The sequence below is a fragment of the Rhinolophus sinicus genome, chromosome 5 (assembly GCF_057876585.1).
Source record: "Rhinolophus sinicus isolate RSI-liver-muscle chromosome 5, RSI-T2T, whole genome shotgun sequence".
NCBI lineage: Eukaryota > Metazoa > Chordata > Mammalia > Chiroptera > Rhinolophidae > Rhinolophus > Rhinolophus sinicus.
Window position 1 is genome coordinate 9,613,175 of NC_142505.1, and position 21,837 is coordinate 9,635,011.

At 49.7% G+C, this 21,837-nt stretch overlaps 1 protein-coding gene across 3 annotated transcripts; it reads right to left on the minus strand.

The window, feature by feature from the left end:
- Positions 1-49: 49 nt before the first annotated feature.
- On the minus strand, positions 50-21,833 carry EXOSC7 (exosome component 7). 3 transcript variants are annotated; one of them, XM_088798210.1, is made up of 8 exons: positions 21,696-21,833; positions 17,239-17,340; positions 16,841-16,935; positions 9,740-9,905; positions 5,789-5,859; positions 2,333-2,456; positions 933-1,088; positions 50-334 (listed from the first exon to the last, which is right to left on the minus strand). In XM_088798210.1, the coding sequence occupies exons 1-8, from the start codon at positions 21,750-21,752 to the stop codon at positions 137-139; spliced, it is 969 nt and encodes a 322-aa protein (XP_088654336.1). In that variant the 5' UTR covers positions 21,753-21,833; the 3' UTR covers positions 50-136. The 3 variants fall into 3 exon arrangements, with proteins under 3 accessions (XP_088654336.1, XP_019579628.1, XP_019579630.1); XM_019724069.3 differs by having other exon boundaries at positions 50-290; positions 21,696-21,832; XM_019724071.3 differs by having other exon boundaries at positions 297-480; positions 21,696-21,832.
- Between the last annotated feature and the right edge of the window lie 4 nt (positions 21,834-21,837).

A 21,837-nucleotide genomic window follows, 5' to 3' on the forward strand; every position in this document is an offset into this window, starting at 1 on the left:
ACAAGGCGGCGTCTTGGCTTGCAGCTGAAGAACTCAAGGCACAACCAAACCAGACCAGAAAATAGACTTTAATTTTACATGTACAAATGCTGCCTCCAATTCATAACACTTCAGAAAAATAAATACAAACTTCAGCTTAAAAGGGAAAGTGAGCCCCGCGCCCCAGCGTTGGGGTGATGTGCGTGTCACCCCAGGAACCCGACTTTCTGCCTCTTGGGCCCCAGGCTCTCTTCCTTGTGCAGGACGGTCTGCAGGGAGCCGTGCAGCACCTTGCCCACGCGCTTGCCAGTCTGCGGGACGGAGAAGGGGTGGGAGAGGGCACATGTGAGGCGTCCTCTGGCCAGGACAAGCTGCGCTTTCTGCCAGCTGGCCATTCCAACACTGCACACAGTCTATCTGCTCCACAATTAGACAAATCGATACCAAAACACCACACAGGTCCCAACAACATAACAGCTACATTCTGGAAACACCTCCACACTAAAAAAAAGAAAGAAAACACACGCAGACCCCGGCAGCGAGCAGCAAAGACGCCCCAGCTATAGGCTCACGCTTAGCAGTCCCGTGGCCATTACAACAGCAGCAAAACTGTCAGCCAAATCTGGACTTGGTTGTCGCCAAATGGGAGTTACAAGTGACTCTACATTATCAATCCAATACTCCATTTAGAAACATAGAAACTTGGGGTCAGAGAGGGAGAAGACAAGCAACTGTTTCTGGCAGGTTCCTTACCTCCCATTCAGAAGCCCCCCGCCCCCCAGCCCCCCTTGGCTAAGACAGCAGACCTCCGGCTCACACCAGCTGTTCTCCAAGCTCCATGTCTGGGGTCAAGGGTGCAAACGGAGAATTCCACGATGTGACCCAGGGGGCAGGGAGCCGCAGGCACTCCCAGCCAGGCCCCACACCTGCCTCAGACGGAGCCTTAGCCTTACCTCCATCATCTCGAAGATGCTCTCTGGCTCCAGGCTGCCCTTCCCCACTTTCCTCATGCACGTCACGACTCCCTTGCTGGTCACGGACACCAGCAAGCTGGCCAAGGAGCAAGCCTCCTCCTGCAGAGTGGCGTCCACCACATGCCGGTAGCCAATCTGCAGTGAGGGCAGCAGAGCACACAGGTGGGCAACGCACACCCCAGACCCCCTCCTGACAGCCTCCCGGAGGGAACATCTGGGCCAGCAAAGAACCTGCACTGCCCACTCAGGACCAAGATTTAATATTCTGCTCACGTGGAAAGTACTGGAAGCAATGTTCAACCATTCTATTGCAGGGCACTGTGTGAGCCGTGTAACAGAAGCATGAAACAAAACTATGGGGTGAGGGGCTTAGAAGTATAATTCAGACACCATCCAAGTCAGAAGCCACAGAGGGTTTCCAACAGAGGGGCACAGGAAGAAATTCACATGACGCCATGTGGATGTTTCACTGGTGACAAAGATGAAATCAAGAGGGTCCATGCTAAGGGACATGCCCAACAATCAGTCCAGTGCAGGTGGCTTTGGCCAGTGCCAACGCTGCACCATAGCCCAGGTTTATGAAGTGATTTTCATGGAATTAAACCTGACCCGTTCAGTCTTCTCTTTATGTAATGAATCCTGCATGGGATCAGTGACACTCTCACCCCACACGGGCTCTTTGCACAGCTTGGGCAATGCCAGTTACACATTCGCATCAGCAGCCAGACGTCAGGCTCCACAGGCCTGGAGCGAATGTGAGACCCACACGTGACCTATTACACAGCCAGGAGCCGCTCCAATCCCCTCGTCTCACGTATGAGGACACTGGGGTTTACCTTTCAACCAGCCTATCCCTACACAAGCAGCCTAGACCCCATAGAGCTGAGGGAGTTAAAGGAAATATGCCTGCAGGCTGTTTCGGTGAAATGCCCAGTATGCAGAAGGAGCTAACAAACTCTGGCCATATGACTACGAACCCACTCATGTGCCCCCGGGACTCCACCATCTTTTAATTAAGAACAAAAGAAAGAGACAGTTAATGACTGCTCAGAAAGATAAAGCTAAGACCAAAGACTGAGGACACAACACGGAGGAACCTGCCGGATACCCTCAAACTACGGTTGCCCAATTTAGCAAATAAAAACACAGGACGCCCAGTTAAATTAAAAAACAAAACAAAACAAAAAACGAACAAGAAAAGAAAGAGCTGCTCACAGCAGTGGTTTCTAATATAATCAAACTATTGGTTTCTAATATAATCAAACTACTTCTATACGGTTTGTGAAACTATAACTTTTCAACCTATGAAGTATCCTGAACGAGTTGGGGTTGAAGGAGACCCACCGGGAAGACAAGCACCATCAGATACAAGCTTATACCTTGCACAGGGTGACGATGCAGGGGACATTCTCCACACTGAGCCGGATGCAGTCATAAGGGTCATCAGAGAGTTCGATGTCCTTCGACCCCTCTTCATCCACCAGGACACGAACTCTTGGTATCCTGGAAGCAGGAGCACAGTTATAATTCCCACTTTTTCTTGAGATTGAGAGCGGGAGTAATAATGCCTGTGTCTCACAATATGGAGTTGTGCTATGCCTATACTGTCTATCATTCCTGTCAAAAGTACACAGGCGACCCTGCAGTGCAGTGAGGAAAGGAGGGCTTTTAAACACTGATGCTTGGTCAATCTGACACGCAAAATGAACCTGGATCCCTACCTCACACCATGAATAAAAATCCGTACCAAATAGACTGCAGGTGTAAAGGTTAGAGATAAAACAATAAAGCTGTTAGAAGAAAAACTAAGAACATCTTCATGAGATTAGACAAAGATTTCATGAACAGGACACAAAGTGTTGACAATAAAGGGAAAAAAATGATAGATTCAGTTATATTGTAATTGAAACATACAGAAATATGTGCGCGCGCACACACACAAACACAATGTGTATTAAGATTATGTACTTCGTCAAAAGACTTCGTTTAGGAACTAAAAGATAATCCCGAGTGGAGAAAATATTTGCAAATGTGCATGTGCATGTGTGTGTATAAACTGACATATTACACAAAGAATTCCTACTAAATATAAGAGAAAGACAGACAACCCAATAGAAAAATAGGCAAAAGACCTGAACAGGGACTTCATAAAAGAGGCTGCTCATGTGACCAGTAAACCACAGAAAGGGACTCAACTTAAATATTCACCAGGGAAATGCAAATTAAAACTATAATGTGATAGATACCAAGACACACTCACCAGAAAGGCTAATATTAAAAAGACAAGGGTTGGCAAAGATAGGAGCAACCCAGAACTCTGACACAGCGCCGGTGGGAGTATCACTTAACAAAAGCACTTTGGAGAACTGTGTTGCAGTGGTATCTACTAAAACTAAACACAGCCACACCCTGTGACCCAGCACTTCCACCCCATCCAACAGAGATGGTAAATGTGTGCCCAAAGACATGTACAAAAATGATGTCCGTCACTACTTGGGGTCGTAGATGACGCGCATGAGCAGTAGACTGGATAAACGAAGGCATAAGCCCACAAGGGAACAGCACACAGCAAAAAGCACACTGTGACTCAAGGTCACCAGGGGCTGTATCAACCTAATGTTCAGAAAACGAGGCGGACACAAAAGAGAAGACACCGTGATTGCATTTATAACACGACCAAACCAACCTGTTTTAGGACAGTGGTTATCCTCAGTGGGTGTAGCGATGGCATGGGGTACAGGGTGGGAAGGCTTTGGGGGACTGGTAATATTCTGTTTCTGAAGCTGGGTGCTGGAAAGCAGTCAGTTCATTCCAGCCTGGGGCGGAGGAGCCGGGAAGACGGAGGTGGTGTGTAACAGAAACAGTGGTAGTGCTTTTCCCTGTGCCTCTAACAAAAGCCTCCGATGCTGGCCATCCCTACACAAGCCAATATCCAGAGCAGATGAATTTCAGCCATAGAATGTCCATAGGGACCAAGAAGTCCTGGCTGAAGTCCCCAGGATGGAAGTACTAAGTGATATCCTATTTGGACAAATCAGTTTGAATTTTGGTATGTTAAAACATAAGCGCACGTGCACACACACACAACCCTTCCCAACTCTTTGGCCACAACATGGTTCGGGAAAAGCGATAGGGAATATCTGCTAGAGAATGCCCTCTATCCTTCCTTCTAAAGGGGCCTGACTTACTCCAGGGGTCCCACGGCCTCGCACAGTCACCATTCCTTGCTGCCTGTTCCTATTCTGGGGAGACTATGGCTGCGCCTGTGACAGGTGTCCCCCCCAACCTGAGCAGCTGAGTTTCACCAGCCTGCTGCATAGTTGGCCCAACACCTCCCCACAGCTAAACAGCCTCATCTGCTTCCACTCTCTCTTTTTGCCCCGGTGCCCATGGAAACCAGCTGGCAGACAGGCCTGAGGTACAACAGATGGCAACTTTCTTTCTTCCCCAATGGTGCCCAAGCCCAGTCTGATGCTGCTGGCATCTGCTGCTCAAGCCCCCACAGTGGGCACGAGTGCCAGGCCCACCCCTTGACTGTCTGAGCCAAGAGTGTAGTGGCACAGCCAGGGACGGGGACTCCACAGTTTTCATTATCAGCAAATATTCCATCTTGTCATTTCTGACCTAAATTTATTTAATTTTGTTTTTGTTTTAAATTACAGAGGTAGTCTAAATTCACCATAGAAAAACTCTAAAATACAGATAAATGTTAAATTGCTCATAATATAAGCACTGGAAAAATAATCACAACGACCATCATGTGATATATATTATTTCCAGACATAGTAAATATGAGAATTACCAAAAGTAAAATACAACAAAACAACCAACAACAGGATGAAAGGACTGTATTCAGTGGCTGGTTTTCCACATGAACAAACCTCTACGTATTCGGCTGTGTAGGTGCCAGCCCCCTACGTTGGGACACCAGGTCTTTTCCAATCTGTCACTACAAAGCTGTGATGAACATGCCTTGAATCTCTCTGCTCACTTACCCAGTGAACCCTCAGGCTACATCCGAGAAGCATCCACCCCTCATTTCCTAATGCCCCAGGGCCTCCAGTACTGTCATGTAAGCTCTCTTGTGGAACGAACACCCCACCCACATATTTATTTTCAATGCTGCAAACTTTCCTCAGAGGAGCTGGTGCACAGAGCGGGGCAAAGTCTATAGCATCAAACAGAGAAAATGTCAAGTCTAACACCGTTTAGGACCGTGTCCCTTGCTACACAGCCTGTCTGGAAAGCTGAACCAGAGACCTAAGCATTTCCTGCTCTTGACATAAAGCAGATGGCAGGTTGCTACCCTGCTTTCAGAACATTCACATGTCCAGTCAAAGACTATGTGAGCACCTACTATGTATCAGGCACTGTCCATGGTGCTGGGGGTACCGCAGAGTGCAAAACAGGAAAACCCCTGCCCCCATGGAGCTTTATCCAGTAACAGGATTTGGACAGTTGACCTGTAGTTGGTTTCTACTCTTTTTGCTACTCGGCAGTGTTTTAATATTTTTCTACATGGAACCTGTTTACTTATGAAAATAACAATACAGGGGCCAGCCTGGTGGCTCAGGTGGTTGGAGCACTGTGCTCCTAACGCTGAGGTCGTGGGTTCGATTCCCACATGGGCCAGTGAGCTGCATATATGCATATATTTAGTTTTAACTTGGGAAATCTCTGTTTTCTGGAGCTTACCATTAAATACCACTATGTTCAATGGTAAAATCCCTTGTTATCTTCGCCTATGAGCTTCAGGAGAAATTTCCTCACTGTTCCATCACATGCGTCTGCTCAGGTTCCCCACAGGCCCCCGGGACTGCTCCAGGGAGATTTACCTTGTATTGAAGAGAGCAGCCTTCACAGCAATGGAGATGGCATCAAACAAATTTCCACCACATTCCAGCAGCTAAGGGAGACAAGGAGTGAGCAGGAAAGAAAAAATAAGCGTCATGTCTTACTTAAGTATTATCCCAATTAAAGGACACTGGTTCCTAAGAAATGCTGACTGTTTACAAATACAGATAAGAACGCATGGCTGCTCTCCTGGCTCAGTGACATGGCGTGTTCACGGCCTTGTCATGGCTGTGCTTTCATGGGCCACCCGTGCGAGGTCACCCTTGGCCCTGGCTGAGGTACCGCCACTCAGGCCTCGGCTTGCAGGGAATCTCCTCTAACAGGCGCTGCAGCCAGCCAGGCCTGCACTGAAGGAGGACGCGATCACCTTTAGTTTGCCCCTGATAGCTCCCAGTTGCACCGCAAGCATTACTCGCATCTTTGCCAGCATGTGCCCGGCCTCCAAACAGGTAAAAACAGGTGGCCACTGATGCTGCAGCTGCTACCAGGTTCACGTTTAGTGTAGTTACCTACCGCACGTCATTACCATGTTCTACATTAAGTGTACTAACTACTAAGGTCTCTCATACAAATTTTTGCCCAAGAGCAGAAGTGCTGCCTGCACTTATGTGTGCTCATTCAGCAGGAAGGGTAGAGCATTATTAAGTGGAAGATGACACATCCTTCTGTCCTGATTTTAGAGAAGCCTTGGCCTGAGTTTATGGAATAAAGCCAACTGGGCTCTACCAAGGAAGAAAGGAGAGGATGGGAAAGAAAAGTCGTGTGTTCCCGTGTTTTTGCTCAAAGTCTGTCTCCTCTTCATCTGAGGGCTGGACCCTGTCGAGCTGGCTCATTCCTGTATCCTCAGTGTCCAGCACAAGCTCTGCCATGAAGGAGCTTGGCGATTTCTTACGGAAGGCCCTAGGCGTGGGCCTTCCAAACTCAGCTACGAGTCACAATTATACCTGGCCCGTCTCATTCACGCCCAGTGTAAAGCTAACTCCCACCTTTATTTATGCTTTCCAAGCAAACCTCACGTGCAGACACCATCTTTCCTACAGCCCTGAATAATTACTGCTTATTAAAATATGATCCCCCAGCCTATATGACCACCTGGCTTTAGGACTGCAGCTCATTTGTTCCGCAGCTGGACTAGCTTTCCCTAATCTGGGTCAGATTTGTCTGCTGCACAGCAAAGGGCTCCAGCCAGACTCCTGAGTCAGACTGTCTGTGTTTTAGTCATCTTCGCCACTTAGCAGAGTGACAGTGAGTGGCACTAAACTTCTGTGCCTCATGGAGGGGAAAACCACAGAGTTGTTATAAAGAGTGAATGAGTGTTTGTGAGGCTCTTAGAAGTGTGCCTAGCACATAGTAGGCACTAGTAGGTGTTTTAAATAAATACTGAGTTGCTCTTTCATTTTCCAGCTGTCCTCACAGACTGAGGGTGCCTGCTGCAAACTCCCCAACCTCATCGTTGCGAGCAGAGGTTCCTAACGATGGCTGTGCTTCAGAAGGCCAGACCCCAACTCTGATTTTTAACATTCTAGCTGATTTGCTGAGGGGGCTGCCGTCCTCCACAGGGGGCAAAGGGTGAGCCCACTCTGGGCATCAGGCTGCCTGGCCAGGCCCCTCACGGGCACCACACGGAGGGGAGCCCAGGTCGGGCAGCGTGGGTCAGACACTCTCCTCTGCCATTTGCTGTCCTCTGAGCGTTAGTTTCCCCCTCAGTAAAGCAGTCAGACTTCTCCCTAGGGCGGCCAGGAGGTTTAAATGAGATCATGTCATTAGCATCCTTGGCACGTAACAGCTGCTCACAGACTACCTTTCTCTCTGGCTGCCAAGCAGGCCCAGCCTAGCAAGAACCTTTCTGCAAAACACAGTGGTAGAGCCAAGAAGCAGAGGGAAGAGGGGGTGGGATGTGGAGGCTCAAAGCGGGCCAACTGGGCTGTCAAAATAAGCCCAGATGAGCTGGGGGGAGAGCGGGAGATGCAGGACAGCCAGGGTGACTGAGAGCCTGGGCTGGGGTCCCAGAGAAGATCGCAGGTGCCACCCTCTTGGGGAAGAAAGTCCCTCCTTGTAACAAAGCTGGGGCAGGAGCAGAAGGCGAAGACAGGTTTGCTCACAAACACACCTCCCCGTCAGATGCACGAATCCTAGAATGCTTCTCTTAGGGGAACAGCACAGCTTATTTTGTTAGCCTTCTGGGGACGAGGGGTTTCTTTTCACAAAGTAGAATACTGTGATTCATAATAAGATACGTATATTTGGTCTTGGCCTGGTTCTGGTACCAAGCTCCTAAAACCCCTGGAATTTCCTCGTGAGGAGAGTGATAGCAGTGTCTTCTGCTATGTTAACGAGGTGACTTCTGGACCCCACCTAAGGACAGGGACCAACTGCCAAGAACCAATCATGTTGACTAGAGGGTTGGAACTTTCAGCCCACTGCCTGACCTCCGGGAGGGGAGAGGGGCTGGAGGTTGAATCAACCGCAAATGGCCAGTGATTTAATCCATCATGCTGTGTACTGAAGCCTCCATAAGAACCCAAAAGGACAGGCTTTGGAGAGCTTCTGGGCTGGTGAACAAGCGAAGGTGCGAGGTGGGTGGCCTGCTCTGTGCGTGGAAGCTCCACGCCCCTTCCCACAACCTCACCCTACGCATTCTCCCGCCTGGCTGTTCCTGAGTTACATCCTTTTATACAAACCGGTGATCTAGCAAGTAAAATGTTTCTGAGTTCTGTGAGCCGCTCTAGCAAATTAATCGAACGCCAGATGGCAATCATGGAACCTCTGACCTGTCGCCAGTCAGTCAGAAGCACAGGTAACAGCCTGGGGTGCGGGACAGTCTTGTAACTGAACCCTTCACCTGTGCGATCGGATGCTACCTCCCTGGAGACAGTGTCAGAACGGAGCTGAATTCTCAGACACCTGCTGCTGCCCAAGAGCTGTTTGTTGGTGTGGGGGACTCCAGCCCCAAGTTGGAATTGGGTCCAGGAGCCCTTTCATAAGGCAACCCCCACAAACCTACTCCTAGGAAGTACAGCCCACCAAGAAGAAAGCATGTCTCCTCACAAAAATCCCGCTCCTCCTGCGTCTCCCCGCACTTTTCTCAGATGCCCGGGCTCAGCGCCTCGGGCACCATGTACAGCCGCTGCCAGGTGCTGAGGCGACGTCCACAGCCCCTTTCCTTCCCACGCCCAAAGCCACAGACCACATCCTGGTCCTCGTCACCACCCCCGGGGCCCATCATAAGGCAGCCTTGTGACCTATCTCCCCACCAAAGGTCACCTGTACAATGGCCATGTGACAGAATCCTCACAGTTAACCCACTTGGCAAACACCAAAGCCACTAAAGAACTAGGAAGCGTGAAGCGTAAAGTTTCCATGAACTTAAATTCCTACTCTCATAAAATAACCCAAGTGGGGAAAAAGACAATACCGGAAATAAGTGGATAACCTGACTGTAGTAGATTTCAAGTAAATGTGTCTGTTAAGCTGAGATTTCCTGGGCTAGTTCCTTGACCTCTCTGTGCCTTAGTTGCCTTACTTATTCCTGGGGAAAATAACAGTGTCCACTTGCAAAACGAAGTAAGGGTTAAATGAACATGCACGTGAAGAACGCATCGGCCACACAGACGAAGACGCCCATTTGTCCTGCTTCTGCCCAAACTCTGTCTGGCGCCATCGAGACAGCATCTCCGCCCTGACAACCTCGGGATAGTTTTAGGTGCTTCCATGATATGCCGGGCACTGTACTGCAGGGTGGCATTACACACATGCTACTATACACGTGCTGTGTTTAAGAAAAGAACCATCACAGGAGACCAATCTTTTCCCAACTAATCTCACCCTGGAAGTTGAAAGTATCCCCGAGGAGGGAACAGGCGCTGGGAGGAAAGCAGGCCAGGTGGCCTGAGCGAAGGCAGCGGCGGCCGGCACAGCCACGTGACACTCACCAGCACGTCCACGTAGAGAGCCCAGCAGTGCTCCCCAGGGCTGATGCAGAGGGCCTGCAGGTCCACGCTGCTCTTGTTGCTGAATATCCGTGACAGGGTGTTAGCGATCTCCGTGCCAAGGTCATCGCCTCCTCGACCTTCAAATTCAGGGGTCGCATTGGCTGAACTATACAGAAGGGCGACAGAAAAGCTGGTGGGTCTTCTCAGATGCAAAGAGCACCGGAGCAAGGCTTTATTCCAGTTGCCCTGAGGGAGGCCGGAAGAGCCGGCACTCTGAGGAAAGCCACTGACACGAGGAAAGCACGGCATTGGCCACTGTCCCAGCCTCCAGACACAGAACGAGCCTGACCGCAGCCGGCCCTGGCCTTGTCAGTGTGTGTGACAGGAGTCCTTCCTGACTCGTGACACAGCCATCTTTATCCACAGAACAGAGAGCAATGGCAAAGGGACCTGGGGCCAGCAATAATTCACTCTCTCTCCTGGAGAGGAGAAGAAACACTCCTCTCTGGCGGGCCCAGGCAGCCGGGAAGCCCAGAGAACCGGAGTCTGGCTTACAGAGGGGTTACATTACATACACCATCCCTAGTTTTTACAGCTTTCGATTACAGGATGATATTCTCAGAAGAAAAGCCACAATGTGAAGCACAGTGACCTTGCTGGAATGATCTAGAAGGCATGCGTGATAGTATGCCAGAGCTACGTCATTAACGCTACATTATCACTGCACTGAAAAGCAGGACAATGAAACGGGAGAGACAAAGTGCTGGCTGATGAAACATCAGGCCCTCCCTTTCACTTTACTTGTATTGCTCAAGAGGAAACCTTTTCCATTTTGGCCTCTTGAATCTTATGCCCAGTTACCTCAACAAAGAATAAAGAGGCATCAACATTTGCCACTCTTAAGTGCTACTCAAGTGTTTAACAGGAAATTTTTGAGGGTTTTGGCTTAACAAAAACAAACCCTTAATACGTCTGTGAGATAAGTAATCATTTTACTATAATGAAAAAGGCCCAGAAAGGTAAGAAACCATTGCTTCAGTAGGGTCTGTACAAAACCACATATTGAAGCTTTCTGTTCCCCGGCCCATCTGCCCATCCACTCACCCATCTGGGAGGTACTCAGCCCCACGCTGGGCACTAGAGACCTGGAGACCATGCAAGGCGGGTGCAGACCCAACGTGAGCACAGCAGGAGTGGGGGGTTAGGGAGGATCTCAGTCAGTGTTGAGGGTTACCGGAGACCTCAACCCCGAGGCTGAGCAGAAGCTGGTGAGGCCACAGGTAGGCGGGGGTCAGGGGACCAGGCAAAGCAAAATCTGTGTGAAGGCTCAAGGCTGTGCCCACCCTAATTGTGAAATGCTAAAAGAAATCTCACCTAATATATTTAAATGTCCCTTTTGTCTAGTCCATTCTAATGAATCCTAAAACAATCAGAGTGTATTGTTACATAATAACTTTGCTTCTCGAATCATATAGTCTTCCCTTACCACCACAAGCCCCCAGCACCCCAATTTAAAATCCCCAGGAGGAACTTCATTACCGCCATAGCAACCTGACTGGTCCCTCCCTGCCTCTGCCAGTCTCAGGCATGGAGCCATGAAAAAAAGCTAATTTCTGGTGAAATAAACAAGTCACCAGAGACCAAGCTTATTTTGCACAGCCAGCAAAACACAACCTGTTCCTAATTTAAACACTAAGCAATCAATATTAAATTCCATATTTTAAGTGTTTAAAAACACATCTATATAGATCTCTATGTAGACAAATCCAGTCAGAGATGCTTATGCTTAAAATGTTTACCTTTTCTAATTATAGAGGGTCACATCCTCCTGGGTGTGACTGATTGCCGGGGATGATGCATTAACGCTTCCACAGCCCTAAGGGATGGTTTACAGAACTTCCCGGTCCAACTGGCTAAATTAATCTACCTATAAAACCACAACCCATCGATTTTTTTGACCGTGGGCTAATCTAAAGTGGAAAAATTTTCCCATTTGAAAAGATTTTTTTTTTCCTTTTTAACCATGTCATTCTTTCGGCACAGCTGGTAGCCAGGCAGAGAAGAAGGTTGAAGCAGATGAGACCATAGAAAGCTCTTGGGTCTGGATGGTGCCCTGGCCATGGAGTAACTCTGGGGAGGAGGCTGGAAAGAAGGAAGTAGTTCAGAGTAGGGAATAGGGTGTAGTGTGTTGTAAGATGAGAAAAGCCAGAGCCCCTGTATTCTGCCAAAGGATGAAGAGCTGAAGAAGAAAAATGAGGGTTCTACCTCATTACTAGGGGTGCTCATAGCACAAGGACCCTTTCTGATAGTGTTGGGTAGAAATGTAGACTTGGAGAGGGACTTAGAAGCCATTTCCAGAGGACAAGAAACCAAATGCCTGCAGGGGCCAGCCAGGGAACTGCAGGTGTCTCAACGAAAGGCTATACGTAATTAACAGGGAGAGGTGGCAACTGTGGAAAACTTCCCGGCCTTTTCTAACAGCATTTTAATTCACCTTTTTAAAAAACCTCCATTAATGAAAGAAAAACCTCCCGGGTGGGATGTGGCCTTCAGAATGACACTGTGAGACCAGAGATGGTCCAAGTCTCTCATTTTACAAGAAGAGAAACTTGAACAACTTTTTGGAATGTGTACCATGTGCAAGACTCCACTCTGAGCACTTTACACGTGTTAACTCATTTAACTCTCACTTCCCTGCAAGGGAGGCAGTATTGCTGGCCCCATCTTAGGGACGACGTGACTGAGTCACAGGAAGCTTCTAACCCAGGCAGCCTGGCCCTCTCTGCGAGGCTTTGCTGGACTCTCCCTGAATGTGTCCTTGGCAGACCTGCAGCCTCACCTCAGGCAGGTTAGCTTTCCTGGGGCCTGTCGTGGGCCTCAGTGACGAATGGGTGCGCTGGTCTGAGCCTTGTTACTAGGTCACAAATGTGAGAGTCAAGAAATGCAGACCACGGGAGTCCTACAAAAAAGCTTCTCTATTAGGTATAAAGTTGAGAGAACACAGGTTGGTAATCCTAGCCCCCTGCTCACAGGTTTCACAATATATTCTGCCAGTAGGTGAGTATATACTTGGTTTTTCAGCATAAAAGTGCTTTTTTGGTTTTACAATTAACACAAACCATTTCAGTGCCTTCATAACGTATGACCTCGCCCCTCTTCCAGGGCTGTTGGGAAATCGCTTACTGAGCTGGATACACTAATAAAAATCCTGGGAACGCTGCCCCTCCCAGTTCTCACCCCTCTTGACTCATCACCTCCACCCCCCTCCTCCTGCTTGGCACATCTCTGTCTGGTGTAACTGGGGTATGCAGAGCTCAAGGCCATGTCTACCTACAACAGGACTTCAGACACTAGGCCCATTGTTGTTTCCCTCACAATCAATCTAGGCTGCAAATCCATGGAGCCTTCCAGCCGGGTCAGGCCAGGCTGTGGCAGGAAGAGTGACGGTAGTGGGTGCCCGGGTCCGGGCTCCCCCTCAGCAGTCATCCGGCTCCCGATTCCTCTGCACGCGCTCGTGTCTGAGCCTGCAGAAGCGGCCCCATAAATGGGTATGGGGGCAGTAGCACATTTTGAACACTCTGTCATCTAAGCCCTTGTTTGAAGTTTCTGGGAGAGTTATCTCATCACCGCTGGAGGCTTTCAGAATACAGCTAGCCTCAAATGGCTTCTGCAGGTGTCCTGTCTGCTTTGCCCACACCCCCGCCCTTCAGCCAAGAACAGTGCGCCCTTCAAGCAGCACTAAGCAGGTAGGAACAGAGATCAAGTGGCTCCACCCACCAAGTCAGGGCTCAAAGCTTATGGGCCCATATTAGTGAAAAACACGTAATCTCATTGACAAGTAGTTAAGGTCCCAGAAGGCAGCGACCAGCGTCGGGCCTACTGAGATGCCTATGAATGACACATGCGCTCCCCACTCTCCCAGTTAAAAAGCGAAGCTAAACCGCAGTTCCTAAGCCCATCAACATGGTGGTCAGAGCGCTGAGAAGCGATTTGATGGGCCGCCACCTGGTGGTAACCCAGAGTGACACACCAGCTCATTCAATTCTTAACCTTCCTCTGGGCTGTAGATAGAAAGCATCTTTCCTCAAGTTTCAAAGTTCTTATTTAAAATGGCCTATTCTCAGGCAACGACTCACAAACCAAAGACAGGAGACAGAAGTCAGAAGGTCCGAGTTTGCTCCCAGTTTAGTGAAAGTGCTGCCAGGCATCTCTGGAGCAGAGCTCAGGAACCCCAAGTCTTTACTCCTCCACAGATATGGGGCGATTGGGTGCAACAGGGCACCCTTTCCAAAAGGCATCATTCCCATGACACAGGGAAAATGATGGGGTGGGAGGCAGTGTCTACTACCTCAGGCTCCATGTATTGTTCCAAGTGGACAGACCGAAGTAGAATGAGTTAGCAGAAAAGCAGTTTGTTTTCCGAGCCCTCTCTATCTCTGGGAATTTAAATAATTAAAACCTGGAAGTGGCTGATAAATAGTTAGGTCAAGCCGGGCTCAGCCTGGCAGGAGGGAACCCCCGCCTCCAATTACTTTCCTCCCGCTGGGTCAGAACTCTGTTTCAGCCTGCGGATGGGGGAGTGCCTTGAGCATTCGGCAGAGGCCCCGATACCAGGGCCTGGGGAGGGGCGGGGGCAGCAGCCTTTCCGCTGGGCACACCCACAGGTGCCTAGAAGCCGTTCCCATTCGCTGGACTGGAACAGAGGGGTTTGTCTGTGCGATTTAGAGGTGCTCCTTGCAGGCTCAAATGAGGTTCTGGGAAAGGCGGCAGCCAGAGGTGCTTGGTAATGTGTCCCTTCTCCATAGGAAAATGGGGTTTTGTGACTCTCTCAGGGTAGTTCTACCTCTGGCTGGATCACACACTAACTGGGCTACTTACAGATGCTACAGTTTGCCACCTTGAGACTATCCATTTTGAGAAAGAGACTCAGGAGAACTACCTGGGAACTGGAGCATCTAGGTCTGTTGGGGTTCTCCTGAGCCTGACAATGGGGGGCAGAGAGCAGCAGGCAGCCACTGTCGGCCAGGAGAGGGGCTTACTCCTAGAAGCCGGGTCTCAGGAAGAGGCAGCTAGCTCAAAGCTCCTCTCACCCCAGAGCCGCCCTCCCTTTAAAGGGGGACTAGACAGGGATGAGAGCAGCAAGCAAACCTGGAGTCATGTTCAGTCACAAAGCGACTGACGCGTCCGCTGCCCCAAGCACTGAGTGCAAACACCCTCTCTGGTGTGCCCGGTGACTGTTTCGTCTGTGTAAGGAGAAGAGGGAGAAGATAACGAAGAGGAAGAAAAGGAAACAAACTACAGTTCGTCACACTGGGGTCTGCTCCTCAGTGACTGTTTATGGCACTGACTTAGGCAGATCAAGGCCAGGAGAGGCCTTCTTCTTCCTCCAAGGGCAAAGGAGGAGGAAAGCTGGAAGCCTGGACAAGGTCACGACCACGCGCAGTAACTGAAAGAATGGGCCGACTCCACTGCACAGCTCAGACGGGTGAGAGCAGCTGAGCAGAACCAGGAGACGAGACTGCTCTGGGGGGCGGGGCGGGGCAGGGGGCAGGAATGGGCTAGAAGTAAAACTGGCCAGAAAGATGCACGCAGATACGTTCTGGGACCTCGAAGCACAATAACCCTCCAAAGCTGGCCTCCGGAGGCTGCGTGAAGTCGAAAGAGCACAGACTCGGTCGGATGACCTTGCTACGTGACCCAGGGTCACTCACCCTCTCTGAACTCATCTGTCTCACAAACAGTTTGGAAAGGAAGACTGGAAGACCGGAACTTGCTACACAAACGTGGGTTAGCATCTGTGCAGAAAAGGGCTGAACCAGCAGCCCCAAGGCGGCTATCTGTGCAAGGGCCTGCTTACAAGGCTGGCTCTCAGCTGGCTTCTGGAACCTGGCTCTCAGACTCTTCCCCGTCAACAGTAAACCCACTGTGCCTAGAGCATCTCTGCAGAAAAATGGTTTATGCTCAACACGTGCTTTCCTTCTAAGAGTCTGGAATTTTGGTGTGTGTTAAGCAGAAGGTGCTCTCATGACCAGCCCCCAAAATATCCTGGGTGCTACGTCTCTAATGAGTTTTCTTGGGCAGAATCATCACACACATGTTGCTGCATTTTTGTTGCTGTAATACAGCTTAGCCATGAGTAGAATCATATGCTAAGTCGTGTGAGTCCACCCAGCAAATCTCTGAATGTGGGGTGGTCTTGGGGACCCCCAATACAGTATCACTATTACATCCCTGCACCTAGCATGAGGCCATAGAGAGCCTTACCCACCTCAGGAAGGCCTGCTTCCCCGCCTGGCTAGAAGTGGAATTACAGACAGGAGAGGCGACTGGGCCAGCAGCCCAACAAAAAGCCCCAACCCCTAGAAGAGGGAAGTGACAAAAGGGCGAGAAATAACATTGACTGAAAGCCCTGGGAGCCAATCACTGTGCCAGGTGCTCTCTGTATCATCATTATTTCATTTCCTCACCATGACAACAGTATTATTATCCCCATCTTTTAGATAAAGAAACGTAGGCGTAGAGAGACCACTGAGCCCGAGGTCGGTCACACAGCTGGCCAGAGCAGAGGCTGGCGGGCTGGCTGCAGACACTGCTGAGTCGTAGCTTTTCCCAGCACCCACAGTGCCTGCCTAGCGGCCGCTCCCTCAGCCTGCCAGTCTGCTTGGCAGGCTCTAGCCCTTGCTCTGCCAAGCAAGTCATGAGAAGTTTACTGCAAAGACAGAGCAGAAAGGGAAACAGGGCATTTTAGATGACCCTTATCATCCATGTTTGGTATTTGTCAAAGCACCGTGATACCCGTCATCTCCTCGGACTCTCATGACTACCATGTGCTGGGTGGCCTGCAGACACCCTGCTTTTCCAGCCAGGGAAAATGAGGCCCAGCGACAAGGACAGAACTTGACCCAGCACCTCCTTCCACATATCCCAGCTCCTGGCACAGAGCAACTCAGTAAATACCTGCTCACTGGATGAATGACGATTAAACACAAACTAACAGTGGGCTTAGCCAGAAACCAGAGGTTCTTTCTCTGACTCTAATAAATCATTTCAATCTTCAGCTTTTAAATCATTTTTCTTTAAAAACATCTGCACAGTACTGACCAGTCAACAAAGAACTCCAAGTAACCTTCATTTGGTTTCTCCAGCTTCGGCGTCCCCATCTCGGCTTTCACTCCCACCAAGATGTCCGTGTGACCCTGTAGACACGTGCAAAGTGGGTCCCCACTCAGGGCAGGCAGCCAGGCACCCGACCACCTCCCTCCTCTCCTGGACACCCCCCCGGGGAGGCTTTCTTAAGAGCAGCGCTGGGACATGGAAAGTGGCCCTTGAAGGAGATGAGGGGTCCTTCAGATCTAGACAGACCCTCTCCCAGAGTTTGCTTTGGGTTTTAGATTTCCCTCAGAACAATCTGTGCTCCGAAAGCCTGGAAGGGCCCGTGGCGGGTTCCCTAGGGCCTACCCATTCCTCCCATGGGCACGGGCTACGGCCACGGCACTCACCAGCTTGACCCTGGCAGACCCACTGGTGTTGGACACCACGTCGGTTTCCACTTCCACACACCGGTAGTCCTCACAGCCACGGCCATCCACCCGAAGGTCTTCCTGAGTGCGACAACACAATGCTAAGGCTGTGATCCCAAGGCGACAACGGACTCCTAAGCCGATCACTCCCTGTCCTTCCTCGAGAGACACATACAGCACAACAGCTCTTTCTCTAAGAGAATCAGCCCCACTTCTGGATGATACAATATTACTATTTTACATATGAGAAAATGGAGACTCAGAGAAGTTAAGCAACTTGTCCAAGGTCCCACAGCTAGGGAGAGCAAAGCTAGGTGTGCACCCCACGTCTGTCCTGGGATGCAAAGACCACAGTACATGCCACTAGACAGACAGGCACACAAAACAAACAAAATCTCAACAAGAGACACAACAATAAGCTGCCCCTTTCCCAATCTGCAACTCCAAAATTGCACCAGGAAGTATGTGTTGTCAGAGCCACCGGGCACAACCATCTCAGCTGTACCTCTCCTGACCCCCAAACTCAAAAGGATGTACTCTGCGAACAGCTAAAAACAACTAGCTCCTATCTTTTAAAACACACATTCTCTAGAACAGGGTCAACAAACCCAGGCCTGCAGGGCCACCTGTTTTTGTAAATCGTCTTATTGGAACACAGCCGTGTCCATTCGTTTAAGTAACTAATGGCTGCTTTCACGCAATGACAGAATGGAGGAGTGACAGAGACCGTATGACCTGCAAGCCCCAAAACTTCCCTATCTAGCCTTTTGCAGGACAAGTTTGCTGACCCGATGCCGAAGATGGGTTTCCGAGGGGTCTAGGTACTGCATGTCCCCTATCCTTGCTTACTTCTTCAATTATTTGCTTATATCAGTATAACTTATAGGGATCTCTTTTATGCTGTGGTCATAACCCAATACTGACTGCCATTATTCATCTTGTTGCTCAGTGTTCCGGATTTGGCCACTGGGAGCTCCTCTGGGTGGGTTCCTGCATTTTCAACGTGCCTCCCATCTTTTTTCAGCACTCTTTACTCTCCGACAACAAAAGATGTTCCAGCCTCTTATATTTCCCCTGCCTCAGCCCTGCGATCAGCCCTTTCTCCAAGGAGCCCTGGTTACTTTTATTGGAGAAAAACCAGACTCTGGTGCTAAGTAGGTTCACTGCTGCCGGGGTATCACTGCTTCTAGTTTCTCGGCAGACAAAGTTAGAAAATACATGTACATATACTAACCCACACAGACACACACCTGTATTTATATCTGTACCTGTCCACGTATCTATTAAAAAGCCACGTATTCATACTGATATTTGGTTGTAATCTTCCTGGTCTTACTTGTAACTTCTTTCTCAGACAGGGAGAAACATGGCTCTCATTATCTACAATGTATTTACGTATTTGTTAAATCTTAGTATAATCATAGTTTCAGAATTGCTAACCCATACCCGTGGGAGAAACAAATTTACTAATAGAGCACAGTATTTGTGTAGAGTTATTTTTGTCTTTAGTCATATGTTATCCAAGTTATCCACGCAAGCAAAATATTGTTTTCCAGTTGTCTTCCCCCATCCTCAGGGTGGCTCTGTTACTCACTTGTACGGTTACTTTTAATTACCTCGTTACTTTTAATTACTCACTTACTTTTTGGATGTGTGGACTTTCACCGCGGCTCTAAGAGTCAAAGCTTTCAGAAAAGGTGTGCTCAAAGGAAGGTCACTCCCCCCCCATCCCTATTTTCATGTCCCCTTTTTCCTGCCCCTTTCCCACCCACACCAGGTAGGTAACCTGGTTCCCCTTTTTCCTTTGCACAAATGAGCAGATACACGAATATTTTTTATATCCCCTTCTTATATAAAGGGCAGCCTACTCCAGATGTTCTTGTACTCTGCTTCTTTCTGGCCCCTTTGGCCTAGAGGTGGCAGCTACTCCCTGTGGCCAGTAGTCGCTGGGCTCTTCCACATCTCTTCTTGGTTCCCTGAAACGCACGCATGTGGTTATGCAAGTCCCCTGAGTTATCTGAATTGGGTCCCATCTTCTGCCAGAACATAAAATGATTCATCCTCCTGTCCACAAATTGCTCGCGCTCTCTCTCTCTCTCTCTCTCTCTCTCTCTCTCTCTCTCTCTCTCAAGTGGCCTCATCCCCCAGTGGCCACGTTTGGGCCTAATGATTCTGTCCATCGACGAATCTGGAACTGAAGTAGAAGGGTTGGTTTCTTATACAGGGAAACTGTAACCCCAAGAGCTGAGAGATAACCACAGTCTCACTACCACATGGCCCAAGAAATAGAAAGCCAACTGAAGAGCGACGAGAATAAAACAAAGGCATAAAAAGCAGCAGAGATGGGCAAGGGAAAGGCTGAAAATCCAACTGCCCTTGAATTCCTGGAGAAACACTTAAGAGCCTTCTCATATGTACTTTTTTTGGCTTGAGCCAGTTTGTTGGTTAACATAACTAGCAACTGAATCCTCAACACACATTGTGAGGTTAATTTCAACTGCTTCTAACCGCCACCAAACCAAGATAAAATATCCCTGAAATAGTAACGGAATCAAAGGCTGAGGGAAAGGGAGCCAGAAGCTAAAACCAAACAGGACCAAAGGTGAAAAGTAAAACACAAAATGATTAGGTCTCTAGGGGCAGGAACAGGATTCCAGCTAGACTTACGGCGCACTGCTGGCACTCGGTGACCAGCTTAACCGCAGTGTAGGTGGTTTTAGAACTGAGTCAGTGGATAGATATCCCATGGCAGGCTCACTCACCTGCATTCTGACCTTGATTCAAAAGGTGTAAATTCTGTTCTGCTCCTCCACAAACACGGCAAATTTGTGGCCAATATTAACAATCCTTACGAAGAGTTTTATTTCGTCTATTAGTCTACATGGCTCTGTGATACAGAGCTGAACATTTACTAATAGTTGTGGCCCTAATGTGTCCATGGTACTGGTGACTGGTGAGAGAGAGGTTTGATTTAAAAAATGAAAACACTGTCCAACTCATCTCCCCTTGAAGGCCTACGTTACTGTTTAATGTTACTGAGTACCTACTAAGTGCTGGACACTGGCTAGGCCTTAAGGTATCATACAGACAGGTCAATAATTACCTTCCAAGATCCATGATGAGGGAGTGGCTGAGCCTCTAAGATCCCTAGGATCAGGCTTCTGGTTACCTCTGCAACCTGATCTTCCACCATTACCCTCAGCGTGAGTGGACTCACCATCCTTTCCTTCTGGAAGGCTCAAGCGTACTTAATTCTTGATCAAGCAATTTCCTTAGCCTCCCCTGACCTCCCAGACTAGGCAGGTTTCTTGTTTGTTTGTTTTTTCCCTTCACAGCACTCAGTATAATTTTATATATAAACACACAAATAAATAGAAGTCATTTCTGTCTTTTCATCCTAGCAGGAGAGCTATATAAGGGCAGGCTACTTCCTACCCCTGGAGTCTAGCTCCGTTGAATGAGTTAAATACTGAGTCCTGAGGACACACAGAAGGGGCACTTGACGTGGATTTAGGAGAGTAATTCCACCTCGTTGGGGAAGGCTTCAGCGCATCAGCCCCCACTGCTTTAGCTCGTTTGGCTTCCAGGAACTACAGCACCCAGTTGATATACACACCTTATATCCCACTGCTTTGTCTCATCTTAGAAATAATAAAGGAATCGAAGACTGATGTAAAAGGAACGCCAGAAGAGATGAAATTAACCACGATAAACCACAAGTGAAAAGCAAAACACAAAACGTTCAGGTCTATACGGGCAAGAACAGGATTCTGCCTAGGCTTTGGGGAGACGTTTCTAACCTGGGCAGGTTACAGACAAGAAGGGCGCCCTCGGCTTTCCTCGGTAACTAATTACCAGGCTCTGATTCTGTCGTGGTCCAAACCAGGGACTGAAGGCTGAGCACAGAAGAGCTTAGTACAGTTACAGCTGCCTCTAGGGAGCTTAGTTCTCCGGAGGCCAAATGTCAAACAGCAAAAATTATGCTACTGCCTGTGGAGCCACTTTTTAAACACCCTTCCTTTATTTGTAAGGCGATTTACAGTCCCAAAGCGCTTTCACCTCGGGCGCCTTCTCTGTCGCTGCGACTCCCGACCACGAGGGGGGAAAGGCGGGCCAGAGGCCACCCAGCAGCGAAGCGGCTCGCGAAGGCTGGAGAGAGGGCCCTGGGGCCGCGCTCCTTCGCTACGAGAAGGCCTCCGGGACCGGGCGCCCCGCTCCCCACCCGGGTTCGGGACCTCGGAGACCCCGAAGGCTGCGAGCACACGCACAGTCCAAACCCGACGCTCGCCGCCCGCTGCTCAACGCGCCCAGGTTGCCGGCTTCTGGCGGCCCGCGCCGGCCGCAGAGCTGTTTAACCACAAGGGCGAACGGGGACCGGCCGCCCCGCAGGGCCGGGAACACCTGGCGGCCGGCGCCGGCGCCGCTGCGGGAGCTACCTGGATGCCGTGCACGATGTACACCTTCTCCGCCTCGCTCAGCGTCACGGACGCCATGCTGCCGAGCCGGCCCTGACGTCATCAGCCCGCGTCGCCCCCGCGCGGGCCGCGCCTCCCGCTCCTGTGCGTCATCAGCCTGCGC